General features: G+C 45.5%; 1 protein-coding gene across 3 annotated transcripts in view; it reads left to right on the forward strand.

Moving 5' to 3' along the window:
- PRKCB (protein kinase C beta) overlaps positions 1-20,938 on the forward strand; it is a 322,986-nt gene that overhangs the window by 125,677 nt on the left and 176,371 nt on the right. For all 3 annotated transcript variants that reach the window (XM_059415142.1, XM_059415140.1, XM_059415141.1), the window contains exon 3: positions 10,566-10,648. In XM_059415142.1, coding sequence (XP_059271125.1) covers positions 10,566-10,648 — 83 coding nt within the window. The remainder of the gene's footprint in view (positions 1-10,565; positions 10,649-20,938) is intronic.

The raw sequence follows: 20,938 nt of genomic DNA on the forward strand, positions 1-20,938 counted from the left end.
GCGCCTAGGGGTGAGCTGTCGAGGTGGACTCCTTTGTTTCTGGGGAGCCCAGTTAAGGCTCGGTGACAGGAGTGCCTGTCTGAGTCACGAGGGACAGTTAGGGTGGCATCAGCGGGGAACGCACGGGAAGATATGGCACAAAAGATGTTGCGAAGGAAGATTCAGTAGGATTTAGCAACTGACTGGATGGCGGGGGTGAGGAAAGCGGGGGAGGATTTCTTCTGGAACAGTGAGGGAGATGACAAACAGAAATGCAGCGACACCGTGTTAAGTGGCGTGTGGGCTCCAGAGGAAGACAGACCCGGTTTCAAACACAGACGATGCCATGGACACGCTGGGTGCCCTTGGGCACGTCCTTTCTCCCTGAGCATCAGCCGCCCTGTTGATACCAACGCAGGTCAGCACATGGTCCTCACAGGGCTGTGGCGTGGTTCAGGTGACAGCCTGGATGTGACGGCCCTTCGTGACCTCAAGTGGCATGGCCGCGTTGGGTCGGTCTTCTGAAAGCCAGGGAGCCAGGGGTTGGGTGGAAACGAGGCCTTGGATGGCAGAGACGGTTCGGGACAACCTCTGGGGGAGCGCCGCCTCATCCTGGGCGCGAGGCCGAGTTCCATGCCTGTGGATCAGCTTCGACTCCACAGGAAAAAGAGATCCTCTCCAGTCTTTGCAAAGCGAGATTTGCCCGCTGGTGGCTCCAACCCGAATGACCCTTTCCACTGCGCTCGTTGTGTTTGTCGTCTCATTAGAGCTTCTGCAAAAGCCCTTCTGAGAGTAGATGCTTATTCCCATTTTGGAGAAGACAGACAGAGTCTCCGCGAGGCGGGGTGAAGAGCTTCAGCTTCTAGCTGGGAAATGTGGGTTCACACCTACGTCCAATGGATCCCACGGGCCTGGCCTGGAACTCCTGGCAGAAGACAGGATTTTCTCCCTCGAAAGCTGGCTGTTTTGGAGGCCTCCTGAGACAGATGGGAGTTGAGAAAAGGCCCGAGGCCCCGTCTCTTTCTTTTCTCACCACAGATACCTGCAGCCAGGGCTGAGATTTCTGTCCCGGGGGGCATGCGGATTCCCGGACAAAGGCTGCTTGGAGGAATGTCCGCTTTCCATTGGAGACCCCAGTGAGAATAAGGTAGTAGGGAAGAATCAACTCCAAAGAGAAAAATAAAAAAAAAAAGAAATTTTGATGACTTGATTCAGTCCTTTTGGGATGCAATGAATAAGTTACAGTGGCTAGAACCGGGACTTGGGGGGTGGGGTGTGGTGCGAAACGAAGCTGGCGTCCCAAGGCGTTCTTGCGGCAGATGCTCTGGAGAAGTTTCCTGGGTCTTCTGCTTCTGGGATCAACTGGGACATTGTTTTCCTGTGGCTGCTGTAGCAAGTTAGTGCCAACACGGTGGCTTATGATGACACAGATTTATAATCTTATCATTCTGGAGGTCAGAAGTCTGAAAATGGGTCTTATGGGGCTAAAATCAAGGTGTGGGCAGGGCTACCTTCCTTCTGGATGCCCCAGGGGACAATCTGTTCCTTGCCTTCTCTAGCTGCTGGAGGCCACCCACACTCCCTGGCCTGTGTTCCTTTCTAGCAAAGGCGTCATCACTCGAAACCTCTGCTTCTGTTGTCACATCTCCTCCTCTGACCCTCCTGGCCCCATCTGGTAAGGACCCTTGTGATGACATTGGTCCATCAGTATAATCCAGAATAATTTTCCATCTCAAGATCCTTAATTTAATCCCACCTGCAAAGTCCATTTAAAAAAAAATATATTTTATTTATTTATTTGACAGGCAGAGATCACAAGTAGGCAGAGAGGCAGGCAGAGAGAGAGGGGGAAGCAGGCTCCCTGCTGAGCAGAGAGACCAATGTGGGGCTCGATCCCACATTCAGGACCCTGGGATCATGACCCGAGTTGAAGGCAGAGGCTTTAACCCACTGACCCACCCAGGCGCCCCCCGAAGTCCATTCTTCCCATGCAAGGTAACATCTCTACATTCCAGGGATTTGGATGTGGATATGTTTGATGAGGGTTGGGGGGAAGGCATTCTTCCGCATACAAAGCTGGCCAGGGACCTTCCCGACCTAACACGGAATAAGGGAGGGGTGGAGGTGGACAGAGCTGGAGCTTTATCTCGTTGTCTTCTGGATTTGAGTGGCAGTTCCCCCTTTTAGACAGGTCCTGCCTGCATTCTCAGACATTGTCATTGCTCACCTGGCCTCTAGCATTTGAGTTGGTGACTCTGTTGTGTCATCCTAATAAAGCATGGCTACAGGCTGGCTTCCAAAGGCTGTAGGCTGCAGGCTTTTAACTTCTGCAGAGCAAAGAGCTGTTGAATAAACCATGAAGCCTCGAGGAATTCTTGGCTCCTACCAGGTACCTGTTTGAAAGTAGGACCTGGTGCAACTTTCATCAGCTCAGTAAGTGTTGTCTCTTATTTAAGCAAAACTGGTTTTACCCTGAATTTGCCAAACAGAAATGAGGGGGTGTTTATTTGTATCACAAAAGGATTTAGTTTGTTTCTTTAAATAGCCAGCCCTACTACTTTTCTTTATAGTGTTTTAGTTAATGGGGAATTGGATTTGCACAACTTTGATAAACACAGTGTAGACAGGAAGTTCATGCACCAGAAGCTCATCAGCTTTCCAGTATGTTCCCAGCTTCTCCATAGGGTATGTGCCCTACAGGATAATCAAATCACTTGGCACTTTGATTCTGCCTTGCTGAGGATGGATTATTTATTTTCGTGGCTCACTGGATGGCTGCGTTCAAGAGACCTTGACAGTGGCTAGTACCACTACCCCCGTCCGTGTCCATGGTGGTGGTCATTGCAAGGCCAGCTGGGAGCTACGTGCACCACGAGGTTGACCGGGCTTTCTTCTTTTTCTGTGGCTGATGGTAATCCATTCTTTTGTTTATTCACTCACAAAGTACTGGTTTACTAAATACCACTTATATATTGGAATTGGAGCAGATGCCAGGAAAGTAGAGCGGATTCCCCTCTCTATCAAAGGGACTGAGGATGTTGAAGACCTTAATGGATGGTTTAGATGTTTGGAAGAAAGACTGACAAGATGACTGGTAAATGGTGGTGGTGGGAAACAGCTTCTCTAAACAGTCCCAGGGGCGAGAAAGAAATGAGAACCATGATGGGCTAACTGACTACAAGACTATAAAGAAAAGTAGCAGGGCTGGCTGTTTAAAGCTTAACAGTGGCAACTCTGTATTAAGACACAGGATGCCGGGGCACCTGGGTGGCTCAGTGGATTAAAGCCTCTTTCGGCTCAGGTCATGATCCCAGGGTGCTGGGATCGAGCCCCGCATCTGACTCTCTGCTCCGCAGGGAGCCTACTTCCTCCTCTCTCTCTCTCTGTCTACCTGTGCTCTCCCTCTGTCCAATAAATAAATAAAATCTTAAAAAAAAAAAAAAAAGACACAGGATGCCACCAATGCTGTACTGGTGAGGGAGGTTTTTAGCCTTAAAACGTTTAATTAAAAAAATTGTTTCTGAAGATTTTATTTATTTGTTTGAGAGAGGGAGTGAGAGAGAGGGCACAAGCTAGGGGGGAGAAAGAGGAGAGGCAGAGGGAGAAGCAGCTCCCCACTGAGCAGGGAGCCCGATGTGGGGCTCGATCCCAGGACCCCGGGATCATGACCTGAACCAAAGGCAGCTGCTTAACCCACTGAGCCACCCGGGTGCCCGTAAAATCTTTAATTTTTCATGAAGAAGGGTGGGAATACGTGAACTGAGCAGTTCATTCAAGGCGCTTGAGAAAGAACAGTAAGTAGCAGCAGGCCTTTGTTGAATACTCAGGACGTGCCAGGCACAGTTCCGAGCCTGGATTAACTCATTTAATTCCGACAACTTCCCTATGATATGGATGCTTTGTTATCACCCTCATTTTCCAGAGAAGAAACTGAGGCACAGGGGAAAAGGGAATGCACCCGAGTATTACGGTTTGCAAATGTTGCAGGATCCAAGCCAGGCCGTCTGACTCCCAAATTCATACTCCTAACCAGGAACTCATACACGTACAATATGAGTAAATAGTACAATTAAACTAAGCGGGACAAATAAAAGTACAAATAGCAATGAATAATGTAGGGGTAAGAAAAAAACTGCAGTTGAACTGAGAAATATATCCATGTCTTTAATGGTAGAAAAGGGGATGTCTGGGTGGCTCAAGTCAGCTAAGTTTCTGACTTTTCTTTTTTTTTTTTTTTAAAGATTTTATTGATTTATTGGACAGACAGAGATCACAAGTAGGCAGAGAGGCAGGCAGAGAGAGAGGAAGGGAAGCAGGCTCCCGGCTGAGCAAAGAGCCCGATGCGGGGCTCAATGCGGGGCTGCTCGATCCCAGGACCCTGGGGTCATGACCTGAGCTGAGGGCAGAGGCTGAACCCACTGACCTACCCAGGTGCCCCAAGTTTTTGACTCTTGATCTCAGCTCAGGTCTTGATCTCAGGGCCATGAGTTTAGGCCCTGTGTTGGGCTCCACACTGGCTGTGGAGCCTACTTAAAAAAAAAAAAAAAAGACTATCTAATGGTAGAATAATAGAACAGACGATGAAGGGGACAAGACAAACCTCTGGAAAAAATAAAAAGCGAGACTCCCTAATAATACACGGCGAGGAAGGCATGAGAAGGGATATTTCATCATCCCAGGTGAGCACGCACGGGGGACACATATTGAGAAGAACACCATGGACGGTTTCCAAGGCAAATAACAATGGCAAGAGTTAGTTTGAGAAGAGTGCGGCAGGAGTCAAGCTGCGAAAAGCTCAGAATGGACTGTTTTGCTCCCTTTTGTTCCACAGTGTTCTGAAAGTTACCGACATGGAAACAAGAGAAGAGGGAGGAAGATTAGGAGAGAAACGAGGCTTATCTATCAGAGAGGGTAAAGGGAAAATATTGTAAATGGAACTAATGTGATTCTCCACCTGGAAAACTCAAGGAAAGCAATCAGAAGCCCACCAAAACCTATTAAAAAATTTAAAAAAAAGTGTACAAAATAAATATATTGCTTCTCTATGTGTCAGCCACCACCAGTTGGAAAACAAAATGGGAAACAAATGTCCAAATCACAATCACCTAAAAAAAGGTTCCCTCCTCTAATACGAAGTGAGAAATGTATAGAGAAAATCAAAGACTTGGCCGGGACACATGAAGTCAGATTTTTAACAAGGGGACACCCTATTCCTCAGAGAAAGACTCGTGGTGAACGTGTCAGCTGTCTGGAATTTAATTACTAAGTTTGAGACAATTTCAGGCAATGTTCCGGTGAGTGTTTCTTTGTCAGTGAGGCTTGGGCCGGGGGCTTGCCTAAACGTAATTCCAATAAGAATTCCACTGGTATTTTTAAAAGCCTTGTAAACCGATTCTAGAGTTCACTTGGAAGAATAAACACGCAGTGATTGCCAAGAAAATGTTGAAAGTAAGGATAATGAGAGAGGACTTGCCCTGCCAAGATATAACATATTCTAAAGCAACTATAATTAAAACCCATATTGCTGTACTCCAAGACAGAGCAGTGGAGCAGAACAGAAGGCCCAAAGACAGACCCCAGCGTATATAATTATTTAGGGTATAATAAAGTTGGCATTTGAGATCAGTGGGGAAGGGACTGGTTATTCAATAAAATGTATTGGGACAATTGATTACCTATTCGGGAAAAAAAAAGTGGCAAAGCAGATTCCCAGTGCACATCAGGTGGCATGAAATTACAGATGGATTAAAGAATTTAAAGTGCAAGTCATGTCGTAGAAAAGTAGAAAAAGAAAAGAATAATATTTATATGAAATTGGGGCATGTGGGAAGGGCATGTGCTCCCTGCTGAGCAGAGAGCCCGATGAGGGACCCTGAGATCATGGACCTGAGCCGAAGGCAGAGGCTTAACCCACTGAGCCACCCAGGCGACCCCTAGGTGCCCTTTTTGTTCTCAATGGTTAACACGCATATTCAAACTTAAAATGCCTTACATGGGGTTTCTTAATATCTAGAACCTCTTGAGGAATGAGACAAGACTCTTAGTGCATCTCCATGTTATGGACCTTCTCCCACCTCCATTTCTTATGACTTAGTTTCTTCCCCCTCTCCTCTCCCTGTGTGTGTGTGTGTGTGTGTGTGTGTGTGTGTGTGTGTGTGCCTGTGTGTATTAAAGTTTCTTAATTTTTAAAGTAATCTCTACACCTAGCATGGGACTTGAACTCACAACCCAGAGATCCAGAGTCTGCGTGCTTACCAACTGAGTCAGCCTGGCACCCCTCCCTCTTTGTTTTCTTGTCCTTTCTTTCACCACTTTTGTTTCTACCCCTTTTCATTTGTTTTGGTTATTGTTTTGCGAGGTGTATATACTCTAGCACTTCTTTTGTGGGAAGTAAGTTTTTTTTTATAAACATATATTTTTATCCCCAGGGGTACAGGTCTGTGAATCACCAGGTTTACACACTTCACAGCACTCACCAAAGCACATACCCTCCCCAATGTCCATAATCCCACCCCCTTCTCCCAAACCCCCTCCCCCCAGCAACCCTCAGTTTGTTTTGTGAGATTAAGAGTCATTTATGGTTTGTCTCCCTCCCAATCCCATCTTGTTTCATTTATTCTTCTCCTACCCACTTAAGCCCCCATGTTGCATCACCACTTCCTCATATCAGGGAGATCATATGATAGTTGTCTTTCTCTGCTTGACTTATTTCGCTAAGCATGTTGTCGCAAATGGCAAGATTTCATTTCTTTTGATGGCTGCATAGTATTCCATTGTGTATATATACCACATCTTCTTGATCCATTCATCTGTTGATGGACATCTAGGTTCTTTCCATAGTTTGGAAGTAAGTTTTTTAAGTCCTTGTATTTTGGAAATGTCTTTACTCTGGACCTTCTCTGGAATATCAGTTTGGCTTTGTATGAGGTTTTAGGTCAGAATGACTTTTCCTAAACCTTTGAAGATACTGCTTGATCATATTCTAGAATTCAGAACTGCAGAGGAGAAATCTGATGCCAAATTATTTTTGTTCTTATATATACAATGGAAAACTATGTAGCTGTAAAAAGAAATGAAATCTTGCCATTTGCAACGACGTGGATGGAGATAGAGGGTATTATGGTGAATGGAATAAGTCAATCAGAGAAAGACAATTATCATATGATCTCCCTGATATGAGGAATTTGAGAGGAATATGAGGAATTTGTTGGGGATAGGGAAGGAAAGAATGAAACAAGATGGGATCGGGAGGGAGACAAACCATAAGAGACTCTGCATCTCACAAAACAAACTAAGGGTTGCTGGGGGTAGGGAAAGGGTGGTTGGGTTATGGACACTGGGGAGGGTATGTGCCATGGTGAGTGCTATGAAATGTGTAAGCCTGATGATTCACCAACCTGTACCCCTGGGGCAAATAATACATGATATGTTAATAAAAATAATTAAAAAAACCTATTTTTGTTCTGTTGCTGGTAATCTTCCCTCTGTCCTCTTCCTGCCCCTGCTGGACATGTTGGAATGATCTCAGATACCCTCACCTCACTCTTTTCTTCCTTCATTCCTGTGGATGCTTGATAATTTCTTAGAGTTTAATGACTCAAATTCTTCTTCAGCTTCGGGGAGTTTCCTTTTTCTGTTTCCTTTGATTACACCTTCACTCTTCTCTCTTGAATCTCTTTAGATGGGTATTACATTTTTGGCTCTCTTGTACAGGTTTTGCAGCATTTCTTTGATTCCTTCCCACCCGTTTTGGGGAATTCTGGGACAGTCCCTCAATTTAGACTTCTAGTTTGCCAAGTTCTTCTTTAGCCATGCCCATTCGGTTCCCCACCCAACCCCCGAGTTTCCAAACTGGGCAGTAATATTTTTCATCCCCTGACCCGTGTTTACCTTTGACTCTTGATTTTGTTTCAAAATGGGAGTAGGGTTGTTTTAGCTGATTATGTAACTAGTCTATACTCCTGGTAAACGTTTTGAACGATGTAGAAAAATGTAAGGTCGAAAGTGAAAATGATGGGTGTTCTGTGAAAGGGAGCTCTATGCAAAATGACCTCCAAAGAACAAGGCCAAGTCCAGTTTGACAAGAAATGATTTAGTAAGGTGACTTAAGGACAGAAGCAAAACAAGTGTGTGGCTGCAAAACAAGTAGATCTCTACCTCGCCTCCACCCCTCCATAGGACTTGTTTTTATGGCTGCAGAAGCTGGGGAGTCCGTGTTGGTATTACATCTGGGAGAGATGCTCAAGGATAGTTGTGTGTCATAGCCATATCTCCAGAGCACATCAAGGACATTATGTTCCAGTGATGTACTTGAGGTTGTGTTTAGACAAGAAAGAAAGAACGAGGCTAGAGATGGTGTTCAAGAAGACTTCAGGTCACAGAGTTGTCATTGTGGCGGATTTGTCCAGATGTCATCGGTCTGGTTCACATGATCGGCAATCCTACTGCCAAGAGATAATCAACACTGGCTTCTGTTGACCACTGTTCATAAATTTCTCTCAAGATTCATAGACCTATAGGAACAGAGGGACACACACACACACACGGACACGTGTTCACGATTTGACAAAAATATCTTTTTTTTAAAAGGTTTTATTTATTTATTTGACAGATAGAGATCACAAGTAGACAGAGAGGCCAGCAGAGAGAGAGAGAGAGAGAGAGAGAGAGAGGAGGAAGCAGGCTCCCTGCCGAGCAGAGAGCCCGATGTGGGGCTTAATCGCAGGACTCTGAGATCATGACCTGAGCCGAAGGCAGAGGCTTTAACCCACTGAGCCACCCAGGTGCCCCAACACAAATATCTTTTTACAAAGCATATATGACTTATAAAATGCAGTAGCTATTAAAACAGAAAGGGGAGTAAGCAAAGGCAAAAGAAATTGGCCCCTTTGGACCTCTTCTTGGTTTCCAAACATGGGAACTTAAGAATTTTTGTATTGTGGAAAATACCAAACATTTATTAAGGTAGATAGCTTAGCGTAATAATCCTCATGTGTCCATCACTCGGGTTCAAGTAATGATCAATCATGACTAATTTTTATTCCAGCTATAATCCTCCCTTTCTCCTTCCTGTCATACTGAATTTTTTTTTTAAGTGGGCTCCATGCCCAGTGTGGAGCCTAATGCAGGGCTTACCCTCACGCCCCTGAGATTAAGACCTGAGCTGAGATCAAGAGTCAGATGCTCAACCAACCAACCAACCAAGCCACTTACATGCCTCCCCAAATTATTTTTTTTAAGATTTTACTTATTTATTTAAGAGAGAGAGTGTGCGTGAGCACACGTGTGAGCAGGGAGGGGGGCAACAGAGGAGGGAGCATTGCTGTGTATTAAAAAAATTTCTTTTTTTCTGATTGCTTCCCTGTGATGTCATTTAACACTTGCCTCTGTCACTTGCATTTTCTGTAAATTGGCTGTTGGATCAAAAGGCTTGCACTGATTCGGGTTTGATTACTTCAGCAAGAGTACCTCATAGGTGGCGGAGTACTTCCTGGTACTTTGATCGGTGGGCAGGTCGAGTCTTCTTGTGATGTTGCCCAGGTCCCTTGTCTTTCGAGGCGTCGTCTTGAGCTTTCCGGGCCTGTTTTCATTTGCTGAGAATGTTCTTTGGAAAGATCCTGAGTTGGTTGTGTGGTTCTACAGCATGGGATCCTCCAGGATCCCACCAATTAGATTTAGTGAAAGTAGATTTAATATAGTCTCTGACTGGGGCGCCTGGGTGGCTCAGTAGGTTAAGCCTCTGCCTTCAGCTCAGGTCATGATCTCAGGGTCCTGGGATCGAGCCCCGCATCGGGCTCTCTGCTCAACGGGCAGCCTGCTTCCCCTTCTCTCTCTGCCTGCTGCTCTGCCTACTTGTGATCTCTCTCTGTCAAATAAATAAATAAAGTCTTAATATATATATATTTATATATTTATATATTTATATATATAGTCTCTGACCTCCCCGCCCCCCGCCCCCCGCCAGGTGGGGGAGCCATATTCTAGCTGCCTCTAACTCATTGACGTTCAAATATATGTATGGGTGTATTTGGTTGCAAACTACTTGAGTAACAAAGACACACTGCAGGTTTTTCCTCCATTCTTGCAGTCCTTTGGCATTGCTTCTGGGTGAGAGAGGGCCACAGGTCTGCCATGCCTGCTCACTCTGATTTTCTGCCTGGCCCTTCGTATCATGCATGTCTCTCTGAGCATGATTCTAGTGTTTAAATATATGCACTCCTTGTGCATTCTGGACCTAAACCCAAGCCGACTACTATTTCATGCCGATCTAAGAAACCACATCCTGTTTCAAAACCAGCACAAGACCTGACAGCTGAAGGGATCTTTGGGGAGGGGGTGGAATTTTGAGCATTTGTGATCTTCTGAACCCGGGTTACCTTTAGAAGTTGAACGGATTTGTAGGATGCCACAGCAGAGTGGTTGCCGCAAAGGGCAAGATGGGGAAGCTGAAGCCATTGTTCATTCTGCTGTAAGACCTTTCTTGTTGTGAAGTCCAGGTTTAATGATCCCTCCCCCCCCCTCCCCCCCCTCCCCCCCTTCCCTCTCCCCCCCCCCCCAACTTCCTACCCTTCTTTTCTCTTTTGCAGTCTGCTGTTTCGTCGTGCACAAGCGGTGCCATGAATTCGTCACCTTCTCCTGCCCAGGTGCCGACAAAGGCCCAGCCTCTGATGTAAGTACCGGGCGCTCGTCCCCTCTCTCCAGCCACGGTCAGGGCATCCTTTTGGGTAAAGAAGGCTGTGCTTAGACCCCCACCCCAAAATGGAGGGGCTGTTCATATTCCAAAACATGGGGTGGTCCCTATAGCCTCTGCGACTTTTTTCATTTTAACAGGAAGGACAAAACAAAACATTTTGGGAGTGGGGTTGGACAGTAGGGCAAACCAGCTGCTTCCCCTACCGTGATATTGCTAAATGTCTTCATCTTTACGGCAGGGGCATGGAGAGTGGTGGTGAGATGTTAAATTGGTCCTGCTGTTCTTACAAGGTAGTTAGGGTGGTACCTTAAGATGCACTTTACAGCTCTTTGTTAGCAAATTCTTGATTACAGGGCCCAAGAATTAGGAGGAAAATGGGTTTATCCTGCTGCCATGAATCCCAAAGCCTGGCTACTGTTGGTGGGGCAGGGGATCCTTCTGGGTAAAACGGGCAAATAAATTTTATTTTAATCAGTATGAACTTACTTTAATATGGATTAGAAAATGTATCTAGTAGATTTTCTAGTAGGTTTTGAATTTATGGTAGAGAAAGAAAATTTCCTACCCAAGTAAAAGTCAGGTTAAACAAAAGATAAATTGGTTTAAGGAAACTCTTTTTTTTTTTTTTTAAGATTTTATTGATTTATTTGACAGAGAGAGATCACAAATAGGCAGAGAGGCAGGCAGAGGGAGAGGGGGAAGCAGGCTCCCTGCCAAGAAGAGAGCCTGATTTGGGACTCGATCCCAGGACCCTGGGATCATGATCTGAGCCAAAGGCAAAGGCTTTAACCCACTGAACCACCCAGGTGCCCCGGTTTAAGGAAACTCTTAAGTGAATGACCCCATGGGTTCTATAAGGATATGGCAAAAGCCTTGGTTTAAGTTTGTCCAAAGCTTGTGGTTCATTGTTGATTACCTCCTCAATAGCCATTCCTAGGCCTTGCTCTCTTATTTCTGGCAGAGGCTGCCTCTCATGCTAAAAGCTGGAAATGCCTGATACTTGCATCCCAGGCTCCCCTGTAGTTAGTGAATGATCATGTGACCCAGTCCTACTCAGGGGGGCCTTGGGGGAAGTCTGCGCAGAGCTTTCAAGAAAGACTTTCCTTTCTGACGAGGGTGGACATCCCTTCCTTTTTCCTGTTGGGTATTTTTTTTTTTTTTTCTCTGTTGGGTATTTTTGTGTGAGGATGCAATGGATGGGGTTGTGGCAGCACTTTTGCGTTAATGAGGGAGATGTACTTGCCTCCTGAGCATGGCAGAGTGGAAGAGTCGAAAGAACCCGAGTCACTGATGACATTGGTGAGCTGCTGAGCCCACTGTGAGTTCTCTTATACCCAGACTGCATATGTGAGATAAGAAGCTCCTCTTGGTAAAGTCTCATTTTTGGGGGGTACTCTTGTCCACATTGCTGAAACTGCCCTGGTAGACCTTTCCACCATGCACGCTCCTCCCTTGTCTCAGTGATGAGCTGCGTTCAGCAGACTCCATGTGCAGCTCTCACTCCTGGTTCTCTGATTTTGTTCCTGCTTTGGCTCACCTTTCTGGAATTTTCCGCATTGGCATGGTCTTCATTACTGGTCCTGTCCTTACCCACTTAGACATGACAGCGGACAGCTTGCCAGAAGTGAGTGGTGACTGCCTTCTGTCATTGCATTTGTGGACTGTTGTTGTCCTTCTGTAAGTGGTCATCTGCCCTTTCACTGCAAATCAGGGATATAACTGTCATCATAGCAACACGGACACTCTGGAGCTTGGACGACAGTCCCTTTGCTTGGAAACTGGTACTTGGGTTTAAGGATCCCATGGAGCATGAATGATGAAAGCCCTTCCAGATTTGTTTGCAGAGATGAAGATGCGGCTATTCACCGTGTTCTCTGAGACCACGCTTCATGGCCCTTTTAGTGTAATTCTGTCTCTCATCCCCAGGAAAATAGGCAGGGAGGTTTGGGGGGACAGGCTGGCTCCATTATAGAGCTCTGAAGGTTCCTGCAGCCTGAGATTTGAGTCTCATACGGCAGCCAAGAGGACGGTGTTTCCTGTATCTGGTCTAGGTTCATTGGCTTTTTGTGTTACCGGAGATAGAAACTCCACTCAGCTTGGCTTATGAGGAAAAGGAAACTTTTGGTCCTGGAAGCTGAAAAGCCCGAGGGTAGACTGGCCTCAGACACAGTGAATCGAAGTGCTGAACTTACTTCCTCCCTTCCTTGGCTAGGCTTCCTGTCTTGGTTTCAGTTTTAGGAAGGCTTGCTTTGCTCCTAAGGGAGGGTGATGTCTGAGATACCTATGGTCTTCTGTCTCATCCATGACAAGAGCTAACATATCATCATACTGCGCTTTACCTGGAGCCAGAAGGATGGTTACTCTGATTGGCCAGGTCTGGTCAGGTGCCTACGCCCTGGCGAGGAAACCCCGTGTGACCACCCCATGATTTTAAGAGTCAGGGAGGCATGGTCCCTCAGAGAACTAGGGAAGCAGAGTGTACTGGCTAAAATCGTGGACTGTGGATGGCGCCAGCTTGCCTAGGTTCTGATATGTGTGACCTTGCGCAAAAGCAAAGTACTTAACTCTCTGTGCCTGAGATCCTTCTGCTGAAAAATGGTTAAAATCATCGTTCCCATCTTCTAGCCTTGTTAGGAGTGCCCAGTGGGTTCATGGCAAGAGCCAAGCATTTGAGGATGATGATGGCGGTGATAATGATGAACAGGGAATATATGTTGGGCAGGTGGCAAGGACAGATGGCTACCACGTAAGTCTGAAGAATTAGCAGGCCTTCTGCCTGCCACTTGGCAGGCCTTCTGAGGAGTGCGTAGGCTCCATGAGCGGTAGGAGACCCCTGTCTGTATGAATGGAGCAGCCCTGCCATTCATTGCGTCGAGGCTGGGGAGGGAAGGCAGTACTCCCTGCAGCCAGCATGCATAGGATTTGGCAGCTGACTTGGAATGATTCTAACTCTGGACACAGTTCCAAGAAGGTCAGCTGGCAGCAACGATGATGAATTTGTCCAGACTCCTCAACTGGCTTGACTCAGTTCATTGACCTTTTCCTGTCCATGGCTGGTGATGTGATTAAAGATCTGGCCACACCTGCTCACCAACCTGGCCAGGCTCTTGCTTGGCTGCTGGTGAGACTCCTGCAGTCATGGAGGGATGCCCTCCTCCTGGGTGACCTTGGAGGAACCGGTGTGCAAACGAACTCATGGAGCAGGCAGGCATGGTCTCTATCTATGCAAAGAGAACATGCTAGGCTCCATCTTCTACCCCTCTGCTCTTCAAAGCCCCGTCTGAGCCAGGGAATATTCTGGACATTAGTAGAACTTTGTGTAGTTGGTGTTTTTCTACAGAGAGGTCCACATTAGGCGTATCAGGCCACGTGAGGAAATTTCATGAACCAGGCTCTGTCCCAGTGACTTCAACTACTGACCCAACCAATCCATGCAAATGAGAATAGACAATACATAGAGGCATTGGCCAAATGGAGGACCTTAAGATATGGCAGAGTTCTTGGGTGTTAACTTCTGGTTATCTGCAGGCATGGTCTTGGTCTTCCCTGGCTGGAAACTCTCAATTCTGCTGTCTCTTGGACCCTGTAGAGAGACCAAGTCTCTGTACCTCCATAGACATGCCATTCTAGTTACCCAGCATTTAAAGTACTACCCACAAACACAGCCTTCCAAGAGATCTCAGAACGCGAAAAGGGGACTTGTGTCTTGGGGCCAGAACTAGAGTGAGTCAAGCGAGATACTTGCCCTGGGCACAAAATTAAGGGGTTCTCAGCTGTGTCTGGAGGATGATCTATGATGGCCCCACTCACATGACTGGCAGTGAGCGGCTTGTCAGCCTGGGCCTTTGGTTCTCCTCCACATAACCTGTCATCCTTCTCCTGGCTCACTCTGGCTTGTTCACATGGTGGTTTCAGGGCTCCAAGAAGAGCAAGAGAATGTGACCCAAACACATACCGTGTTTGATAATGTCCCGCTGGACAAAGTAGTCCAATGGCTAAGCTCAGATTCAAGGGGGAAAGAAATAAGACTCCACTCTTCATGGGGTGATAGGGGAAGAGTCTCTGGTCAGTCTCCTGAGATCCTGTTGACCTGAGTGGTAGAACAGAATTCCTGGGGACCATCCCGCTGGACTTCATAAAAAACCCACAGATGTCAGTTCGGGGTTTCGGGGAGTCCTAGCCAACCTCGCAGGAGGACACATCTCATTTTTCCCCTCCCCCATGTTCCTGTATGACTTTACCATCTCCAGCTACAAATGGGAAGCTAGGCAATTTCTTGATCATGTCCAAAGACATTGGTGGTTGGGACTGTGGGCTCTATAGTCAGACATAGGTGAAGTCAGGTCCTGACTCTGGAAGTTACTCATGAGGGGACCTCAGGTGGGTCATTTTCCTTCTCTGTGTCTCAGTTTCCTTCACTGTAAACTAGGATATTAGCACCAGCCGCATAGGTTTGTTGTAATATATTTTTAAAAAATACTCTTAAAATGAAAAGAGGTAACAGCAAACACAACAGCATCAACAGCAAGCAGATGAAAAAGACATTGCGTGAAAGTGCTTAGCCCAGGGCCCGCCACACAGGAAGCCCTTGGTACGAGTAGTTGAGGGCCTTTCGATTACTCTCTCGATCCCCGAATCTTGAATGTGCTGATAATTGTCTACAGTCCTCTGCCCGGAGCATGCCCTCCTGAGGTAATTGCTGTCTCCATTTCCGGGACTTGACACACAACCTCCAAGTCTGAGAGAAGAGCCTGGACTTTGGAGCCAGAAAACCTTGGTGTCAAATTCCATTGCTCTCATTTACTTACTGCTCCAGGGATCTGGGGAAAATAATTCAAGTTCTGTGATCCGTAGTTCATCTCTTTAAAATGGGGGAAATAATACCTAAATCATAGTTCTTCTTCTTCTTCTTTTTTTTTTTTTTTTCTTTTCTTTCTTCAGTGTATATTCAATGAGAGACTGCTTGAGTCACATCCAGAATAGTGTCTGGGTCCCCCCCCCCAAAAAAAGGCACTCAGCAAATGATTTCTGAATTATTATTAGTACCTGGATGAGTCTTTCCTACTGAAGAAGAGATGCAGGATATACCTTGTGACCTGCCAAGGAATAATAGCCAATGATAAGAGCTAATTTTTTTGAGCAAGGGCTCTGTGCCAGCAGTACAGAAATTACAAAAGGACTCTTTAGCTGCTTTGTCTAAAGACACTTTCTTCAATGTTTTATGGTTTTAGCAATGATTTCTTATTGTTTATAGTCAAGATGCAGAATAAAGCCCATTTTAGACCCTGTGACCTCCCGATTACGTCACTGGGTCAAGGCAGTTAAAGATGATGCACACTGATGCAGAGGGTATCCTTTTGTGTTTTTATTTGATTTAAAAATTTTTTTTTTAAATTCATTTTTTAATCTCTGCACCCAGTGTGGGGCTTGAACTCATGACCCTGAGATCAAGAGTCACATACTCTTCCAACTGAGCCAGCCAGGCACCCCTTCTGTTTGTGTTTTTAAATCCAGTCTTACTTTATGAAGAAATATATTAACAATGATAAATCATGAGCTAAATGTTTAAGATTTAATAAAAGGAAAATAGAGGATTTAAAAAGAATGTACATATTAAAAAGAGTACATATATATTTTATATATATATATATAATGTATGAATATGTATAAAAATGTGTTTGAAAATCTGGTTGAAATGGATGATTTTCTAGGAAATTCTGACTTGCCAATTTTGTCGCAGGAAGAAATTGGAAACCAGAATAGGCGAGTAACCAAAAAAGAAATGAGAACATTGCCCAGAAACTTTTCTTCTCCCAAAATTATAGGCTTCGTGGGTAAATGGTCTTAAACTTGAGAGGAATGAAGGATTTCTGTGCATTTTAAACTATATCAGATTACAGAGAAAAAAAAGTAAAGCTTCACAATTTTTTTTAATTGAAAGTGAGAGAAGTCCAACTCAAATTAGCAATAGGAAGACAGATTGGCTCATGGGAGGGACATTGGGAATAGAATAAGCTTCAGGGACAAGGGCCTCAGATACCGGAACAGAGGCTGTGAAGCCTGCAAGGTGCGTTCAAATTATCAGCTAGCTTTGCTGGGTAACAAAACATCCCAAAATGTAGTAGCTTGAGGCAATAGTCATTATGTTTTTTCTCATGATTCTCTGGGCTACTTGGGTGATTCTTCTGATGTGGGTCTATTGGACTGATCTTCGTTTGGCTCTGTCAGGAGTCTTGGTCAGCCAGCGACCTCGCTGGTTCTGGATCGCCTAGGATAGACTCACTAGCATGACCAATGGTTGGCAGCCTGTTGGCTTGGGCACTTTGTTTTTCTTCCATGAGGTCCTTTTCCTCCACCAGGCTGGCCTTGGGACATCCACACACTGGCCTGCAGTTCCAAGGACAGCAGGAGAGGGAAATCCCCAAAGCACAGGGGTTCTTCCAGGCTTCAGTGTGTCACGCTGGTTATGGCTAATACCAGATTCAGGGGTGGAGAAATAGGCCTCCCCTCTTGAGAGGAGGCGCGACAAAGTCCTACTACAAAGACTCATTCAGGGCTGGAGGAGGCCATGGCTGTTTTGCACTCTGCCGCCCTGGCCCTCATCAGCTGTGCCAGCGGTCATATTTGCCATTCTGAATCAGCTGTGTTTTCTCCCTGAGAGGCTGACCTATATGGACTGTGCCATTTGGGGTTCCATGAGCCCCCTGACTTCTGGTTGGGCCTAGCCTAGTAGCGAGGGTCTAGTAGGAGATGGAAGGTGAGGAGAGAGTGGTCTAGGGATTTATCATGGGTCGTCTTGGCTCTACCCTTGGACCAAAGATTGTTGCTCCTCTAAAGACAGTGTTTTCTGCATGGTTCTCTCCTTGGGTTCCAGGAACTACTCTTTTTTTTTTTTCTTTAAAGATTTTATTTATTTATTTGACAGAGATAGATCACAAGTAGGCAGAGAGGCAGGCAGAGAGAGAGAGAGGGAAGCAGGTTCCCCGCTGAGCAGAGAGCCCAATGTGGGACTTGATCCCAGGACCCTGAGATCATGACCCGAGCCAAAGGCAGCGGCTTAACCCACTGAGCCACCCAGGTGCCCCCAGGAACTACTCTTTGCCCTTGTCCCTTTGCTCTTACCTCCAGTTACTGCACTACCCCCTCTGGCTTCCCAGCACCATGCCTGTGTCTTAACAAGTGGTCCTTTGATGAAACCTCCGTAAACTCTCTCAAGTTGAGTGTGCCATCTCTTTCCTGCTGGGGACCCTGCCTGCGTTGTCCTTGCCTCCTTTGCTCCTACTGTAGATAGGACACCTCTATAAATACGTCTGCCAACTTGGTGATCGTTGACCCCAAAGGAGAATGGAAATCCCAGCGGAGGAAGTGGGCTTTCTTTCTGGATTCATAATCAGGGAAGGGTTCTGATTGGTTGGTCCTTTGTTGTTGGGAGAATGAACTCTTACAGTTTATCAGGCCTGCTTCCTATGACTTCCCTGTGGCTCAAAGAGCAGTGTCTGTTGTAAGAAAGAGCGGGGTGGTAAGCTTTGATGGGCTGACAAAATCAATAGCTACCACATCTTGTTATTATAAGCTTCGCTTGATCACAATTACCAGCATAACCTAATAAAGTTGGCATAAAAAGTAAACTATGGCAACCGTACTTCAATTAAAAAAAGTATACTATAGTAAGCAATGAGTCTAGATTAACAAATGCTAAATAAGGTATTTAATACGATTTAATTCTTGGTATAGACATATTGGCTCCAATAGACTTTTTTAAAGTGGAAGAAACAATCTCGGACTTAAAATAACAAAAGCTTTGGTCAGTTTAACAAAATATCAGGACCAAGATGAAAGTAAGGCAGCAAGGAATTATAAACTCTGGGAAGTATAAATTAAGATGGTAGACGTGACAGCGGATAATATCAGTTACCTAACAAATGTGAAGGCATTGAAATTCTCTACTAAAAGTTGAAGACTATCAGATTGGACAAACAACGTATAATTCTAGGCAATGTGTAGGAGAAACTTAAAACACAGGTTAAAAATAAAATGGGCAAAGATATACTGCAAAAACACACATAAATGTAAAACATGGTCTTAGTAATACTATCCGAAGAGATAGGATTCAAGCAGAAAGCATACACAGGATGTAGAGGAGGAAAAACGCACTCTAATGTATTCCTGGTGAGTGTGAAAATCAGTATAATCCTTCTCGAGGAAAAATTGTCAATATGTATCAAAAGCCTAAATGACATCCTGGACCTAATAATTACTAAACCTAATCCTTTTTGACCCAAGAATTACAATTCTAGCAATTTTTTTTGCTGAGAAATTATTTAAGGCTATGCAAATTTAGTTAGCTAAAGTGATATTCATTGCATCAGTATTCATACCAACAAAAATTTCGAAACTACCTAAATGACTGCCAGTTAGGGTTTATGTAAGTAAAACACATCCATATTTGGGTGCTGCACGGTGATTAAAATGTCACAATATCTGGGCAGCCTGCTAAAACCTGGAGATGTTCTATATCTTGACTGGCATGGTGCCTTTACCGGTGTTCACATTTTTCCCAAAATTCACGAAACTGTATGCTTCAAATCTGTACCTTATTATAGGCAAAGGACACTTCAATAAAAAGCCACAGCAATTAACATGTTATTGACACGGAAATGTAAGTCATGAGATATTGGTGGAAAAAGAAGACAGCAAAGCATTGCCTATGGCGCGCTGTATCAGAAAACATACAAACACACACGTGTCAAAACAAAAGGCTACGTTTTCTCCACATCCTTCGGTGGCCACTTGTCAGTTCTGCTCACTGTCTCATTCCAGACTGTTGCCCGCAGAGCTCTGGAGATGATTTTGCGGTATTCTTTAACTGGTTTCTCCAGTCTTGCCTGTTTCGGGTGCCACTTCACCTCTGGCGTGGACTCCGGCTTCCCACTTAATTCAGTTCAAATCACATGTGCATGATGGCTTGAGTAGAACTGTCAGCAAGTTTCCATTGCTTCTGGATGTGGTTACACCTAAGGTCTCCCACCAGCTGGGAGCCAGCTTATCCGCAAATGAGAATCTTCAGATGCTCCTGGTAAGATGCTGGCCCCTGAGAAGCCTGGGCCGATTCACCTCTGGCCCCAGAGAAGGTGGGAAGTGCCAGCTCTGACCATTTCTCACTTCTGCACTGGGGGCAATAAAACAGCCCCGTTTTAGAGAGAAGGCCTGCCTCCTCCTATGGCACTGGCTGGTCTCCTTGGCTCAGATAAAGCAACACAAGCATGTACTGCACTCTTCTTAGAGCCTGGGTTGTTCCGTCTCCCGTAATACCAAGGGTGGGGGGGTCACCCTATAGTTCAGCTCCAATGCTCTGAGCCTGACTAGCTCCTTCCAGGTAGCGGAGCAACAGTTTGGGTTCAGCCTCTCTCTTGGCATCATGGTTAAGATCTCACCATCACCTGGCCCAAAGGAGACCCATCTGTATCTCACAAGGATGAATAACGTCAGGTGTAATTCAGTCTAACAGGACAGGTAGGCAGGCAGTATGTCTGTCTGATCTATCACCTGTCTCAGTGGGAAACCACATCCTTCTGCTGAAGATACATTCATTCTATTTACATTACGTAACATTGCAGTCCCTGATGTCTGCATTCACAACAGAAGTGCTCGGTCATCAGAGCGTGTGTTACCTAATGCCAAAAGAACGCCTTACAGGGGGGCTTGGAGGTGCTCTGAGGGTTGCTCTGTCTAGCTCCGAGGCCATTTAAATATCCAAAGAGCTGTTGTATAGTGTTTTTTTTGTTTTTTTTTTTTTAAATATAGCTTCAAAGGACAGAATCAGAACAGGGGACCATCTGTTCCGGCTAAAGAAGAGCAGCCCAAACCGATGGGTTGCTGTCCAAGGATATTAACTCCCCATCTCAGTGGAGCAAAGATCAGTTGCCATGGATGCTGTATGGGTGATATCTGGGCGAGATGTGGGTTTCTGCCACATTGGTGGCTCTTTCACTGGTGGTGTTTGGTTGTCTGCAAAGGAAGCCTGCTTTGGTTAACTCAAGTTAGAAAGGAATTTTTTGGAAAAGCTATGATGTACTTTAGAGAATTGGGAGAAAACCAGAATGATCAGGCCAGCTGTATCTGATTCTGGTTCTTGTCTTTCTTTGGTTTTAAATTCACATTCTGGAAGAAAAAAGATTGTTTGGTCAAGTTCACGTCACTGAAGTAGCCCTTGCTCGGGCCTTTACGCTGTTCCCTCCAAAGCGTAAACATGGTAAACACAGTTGG

Source organism: Mustela nigripes, chromosome 11 (genome assembly GCF_022355385.1).
Source record: "Mustela nigripes isolate SB6536 chromosome 11, MUSNIG.SB6536, whole genome shotgun sequence".
NCBI classification, from domain to species: Eukaryota; Metazoa; Chordata; class Mammalia; order Carnivora; family Mustelidae; genus Mustela; species Mustela nigripes.